General features: G+C 43.8%; 1 protein-coding gene across 2 annotated transcripts; it reads right to left on the bottom strand.

Moving 5' to 3' along the window:
- Positions 1–769: 769 nt before the first annotated feature.
- On the bottom strand, positions 770–4,425 carry LOC125989024 (mitochondrial nicotinamide adenine dinucleotide transporter SLC25A51). Of its 2 annotated transcripts, none has more exons than XM_049755094.1 (2): positions 4,269–4,425; positions 770–2,830 (listed from the first exon to the last, which is right to left on the bottom strand). In XM_049755094.1, the coding sequence occupies exon 2, from the start codon at positions 2,765–2,767 to the stop codon at positions 1,844–1,846; it is 924 nt and encodes a 307-aa protein (XP_049611051.1). In that variant the 5' UTR covers positions 2,768–2,830; positions 4,269–4,425; the 3' UTR covers positions 770–1,843. The 2 variants fall into 2 exon arrangements, with proteins under 2 accessions (XP_049611051.1, XP_049610970.1); XM_049755013.1 differs by having other exon boundaries at positions 4,256–4,424.
- Positions 4,426–4,663: the final 238 nt, after the last annotated feature.

The raw sequence follows: 4,663 nt of genomic DNA, 5'->3' as shown, positions 1-4,663 counted from the left end.
CATGTTTTGAATTGCAATCATGTGCAAAAACGGTTTGTATTTTATCTTAGTGGGGTTAACGTTTTTTTTTTGGTTTTTTTTTAGTAGTTCAGGTAATATTGTGGTCAGGGAATGTTTACCGCTCATCTCGTTTTCTCTTTCACGAGGTAGCGCATGGATTGAGAACCCTTACAGCCGGCAAGCACAGAGCTTTTAATTTTGTCCCAATGAAAAGAAACACTTTAGCAGAGAGGCTTTGTAACCACGGCAGCTCAAGCCCTCCAGCCTGAGCCAAAGTCCCCGTTCCAAGTCAGATTGTCCTTAATCTGATCTTTATCTGTCTGATTTCTTGATTCGGTAATCTAGAAAGTCTGCTGCGAGAGATGCGAGACATGTCAAAAACACATTCTCACAGTAATTTCACTTATTGCTGCAAAGACAAAAGAAAACATGTCCGATTGTGTCCTAGGGTACGTTAGACTGAGCACATATTTGTGTAAGGACAAGGTTTACCAACATTTTGGTGAATGATAGGGTTAATTATATTGGTTGAGCAATGTCAAGGATCATCAGGTGCAGAATTTGTCACCAGAGGGTTTTTGATCCATGATCTTCAGTGTGCGGATTTTTTTTTTTTAAATAGTGCAATACATGACAATGTTGAGGCTACTGAAAAAAATGACACCAATTTGACCCCACAAGGAGAAAACTGTCTTTGTGGTTGCCATTTATGGGAATCAAGAAATAAACTGATGACTCAATGTATTCCACAAAAATGACAGCATTCAGATGAACTTGCAACATTTTATTTGGTTGTGAGGAACGACTTGAACTGTTTGTGCTTGAAAGAAAAGCATTCATGTTCATAAAGCCCAACCTTATAAAAGGCAACACTTTGTAGACTGTTGATAATGAAAAGAAGTTCAGAAATAGGCCAAGTGGTCCATTTACATGGCAGCTTGAGCTTTTTGTGCCACTGAACATTTTCTTCTGCTGCCATGATGGTTCTGCACACCCAAATAGCGCTGCCTGCACGCCTCTCCAGGCGGTCAGGGACGGACGGCTGCATGCTGACTGGCTGCGGCTACTCAAGTGTGAAATGTGAGCCCATTATGTCAACAGATGTTACAGACAGCAGAGGAGAGCAAGCGTGACATAAGGAAGGACATATTCCAAAGTGAGTGCAGAGCCCAAAATAAATGCCAATGACAAATATAAAAAGAAAAAAAAAAAAGAAGGGGCAGTTTTGGAGCTCATTATATTAAATACTTTACTACTAATAAATACAAATACAGCAGCAGCAGCACATAGTCATCATGATTGTGGGTCTGTGTACGGCTGCTGAGATTTGAAAATGGTAATTAATTATACTGACAAGATGGACATGACACGTTTTTTTAGGCTTACTCCCGTTCAAGTTGCATGTAGCTGAAATAAAGCATTAGGTGAAATAAATTAAAGGGACAATCCTTTAATTCCACATTTCGGACAATTCTCTGGGAGAATTCGGTAATGGTGATGCTGATGTGGACAAATTAGTGCTTGTTCTAACACAAACTAACGAAAATAATGTTCCACAAAACACACACAGCAAGCACAACACTTGAAAGTCCTCAAATCACTTTAGCTTGATACTGTAAACAATAAAAGGTGCTGGGTTGGAAGTTTTCAACATAGAGGAGAAAACAAGACTTGTTTTTACCCCCATTGGACCCTTGCATACAGTTGAAATCATGTGACAGGTGGATAAAGTCATGGCTCTGGAAGTGCAACGTCATCTCTCTGGAAACATCAGATGATGCCATGTCTCACTTTATTCATGTTTTCTTCCTCCTGACTCGATCTGCCACGCATTTTTTCTTTTTCATATGAGCTTCAGCAGCAGCTCGTAGGTGGCATTGATGATACCCCAGGAGAGGAGCGAACGGTGGTAATTGAGGTGGGCCCCTCGAAAGAGCATGGCAACGCTCCCGCCACGCTCCCGCCACACCGTGAGCAACACCTGCCTGCACGGCTGGAAGGCTCCGCCTACCCGAGACTGAGCCCGCGACTTGACGACGTTCAACGGGTAGAACATGATGCCAAGCGCCGCCCCCAGAACGCCCCCACATACAAAATCGTTAACGAGGTGACTGGCCCGGCTGGTGGCTTCGGGGAGCTGTTCCTTTATGGGTCCTCGCAGGCCGAAGAACAGCACGTTGCTCGGGCCGTTGCGGAGCAATATGGGCACCAGGCCGCGGTAGCACTCCCGGACACCGTACTCGGTCAGAAGTGTCCTGAAGGTGTGGGCCGTGTTGTTAAAGCGTCCGTGGTGCCGGTGGTCCTGAAGGAGCGTCTGCACACGCTCAAAGGGGACCAGGAAGGCCTCCGCTGTTCCCGCCAATGCAGCGGCGAAGCTTCGCGTGACCAGCTCTGGCACACCGCTGCCGTCGGCACGCTCTAGAAGAACTCGGGAGAAGTCCTCGTACAAGCCGAACATAATCGCCACGGTGGTGCTCTTCTGGAGTAGCGGGGGAAGCAGCCCCCTGTAAAGATTCCTAAGTCCTTCCCTTTGTAGCTGCCGTACCGCATCGAGCGCCAGCACACCATGCAGCTGCTGGCGGAAGAGAACCTTTTGGATGGGGAAGGTCACCATGATGTTGGTGAAAGCTGCGATGGAGCCACAGAGGTAATGCTTTCCATGAGGTCCTAGAATGGCGCTCAGGGGTCCCGTAGAAAGCAGGGGGTGACCTCTTTTAGCCAAAGAGGCCGACGACGGTGGAGGAGTCTGCGTTGATGGAGAGTCCATGGTGCCAAGGAAGAATCAAAGCTCCTTGAGCATCACATTAGAACTGCTCTCATCGATAAACATCTGCCATCAAACAGACACAATGTTTTCAGACAAAAGAGCATAAAAAGATGAAAATTTATACTACACTACATTTTTCAGATACTACTTAAAAAAGATTATGTATAAATAGTTAGACTTAACACGGGATTACTTAACACAGGATTTAGCCAATACTTGTAGAGAGACTCAAACTAGCAACCACACACATAGCAGCATGTTAAGTGACAGAGCGGAAGCGTTTGCTGCTTGTTTTGACGAGTTGCATTTTTTTTAAAATATCTGGATACATCCTGGAGACATTTGCCAAGGATGCATAATTGCCATGTTGAAACTCGACAAAAAAAATAAAAATAAGCCACATTATCGTCATAAGCTCGCATGTTTGGCACTATCTAAACCTATACCCTGTATTCTCTACTACTGTGGGCAATTTTTCCCTTGCACCATGTTTGTATTTCAAGGCATTCTACACTCAAACAGGAAATGTACAGTATAGTATAGATGATTCCTGATGTAGACTTCCTGGAAGTCGAACCTCAAACTGCCTATCTGCCAATATTAGACTCATTACGAAACTTAGCAGACAGCCGAGTCATGAGCAATGAAAATGTCAATACTATTTTTTTGGTATGCATGTATGCAATGTGATAGCCCAAGGTCAAAATTCAAAAGTCAAACCCTGCTAAAATGTGTTGGATGTTGGAATAAGACAGCAAGGTAAATGAAGGACATTGCAAGTCCCCAAAATAGTACCCGTTATCATAAATGCCAACACATACATGAAACGGGGACAAAGTTATGCACCGGTCCGGATACCGTAGGTGTTACTGAACCAGATTACTCAAACTCTAATTGACACAATTAACAAAATAACTGGTACAACTACGACATACTACAAAAAGCGGATGCTGGACACTTAATTTTCAAACATAATAAATCCATTATCATACATCAAATGCATACTCTGGTTTGAGTCATGTTGACGCTAAGAGAGCTCGACTTTCGATCGATTGCGAACACGCCCTTTTCTTCCTTGCCGTTTGCCCAGTAATACCAGTTTTCGATCTTGCACAAAAAGAATGCTTCGAGTTGTAAAACATGACAGAAGATATAACGTGAATGTATGTGGGGTGAAAATATGTTCAACCTCATGGAGGTTAAAGTTCATCAAATGCTGTAGAGCTAGCTAGCATTTTAAACGTATTCGCTTACCATAGCTACACAACCAATATTGCACGAATGAACTATCAAGGTTAATAATTACAAAATATATTGTGAATTACAATCACGGCATGTCAGTTTAGCAAGCTAGGTGGCTAACCTGCTAGAATCAAATTGGACAGGGCGCTCTGCATGATGACAGTTGAGCTTGGGGACACTGAACGGACATTGAACGTCAAGAGACAATGCCCGAAGAACCTCAAAGGGCTAAAAACATGTCTTTACCTGTCGTATGGACCTGTCGTATGGACCAGTCGCTGTCCTGTCCCCCTGACAGGTGGAGAGCAGCCAGCCCACTTTCCTGCAGAGGAAATAGGCCAGCGGCCTAGGTCGTGTCTGCAGCCCCAGCAACAGGTCTCTCTTCTTCTCTCTGAATTGTGTACGCTGTCATGGCAATAACATTGCGCTCTTGCCATCTAGTGGATAGATTTGTAACTTTAATGTTCTCTGTTGTAAGATTGTATTTAGTATTTATGGTTTCGTTGTTGTTGATGATGACACTTATTATAGTTCCACAATAAGAGGATAATTGGAGCTTAAAATGAGATCTCATCTGCGAGTAGAAATAAATAAAAGCAGACCTGCATCGTGTGGCTTTCACCGTTAGATGTCACTGACACATATTCAAGCGGC

This window comes from Syngnathus scovelli, chromosome 1, assembly GCF_024217435.2.
Source record: "Syngnathus scovelli strain Florida chromosome 1, RoL_Ssco_1.2, whole genome shotgun sequence".
Taxonomy (NCBI): Eukaryota; Metazoa; Chordata; class Actinopteri; order Syngnathiformes; family Syngnathidae; genus Syngnathus; species Syngnathus scovelli.
This window is presented reverse-complemented; position numbering and strand designations above follow the sequence as displayed.

Coding starts and splice junctions, on each gene's coding strand:
- LOC125989024 (XM_049755094.1), bottom strand. CDS start 2,767: ATGGACTCTCCATCAACGCAGACTCCTCCACCGTCGTCGGCCTCTTTG.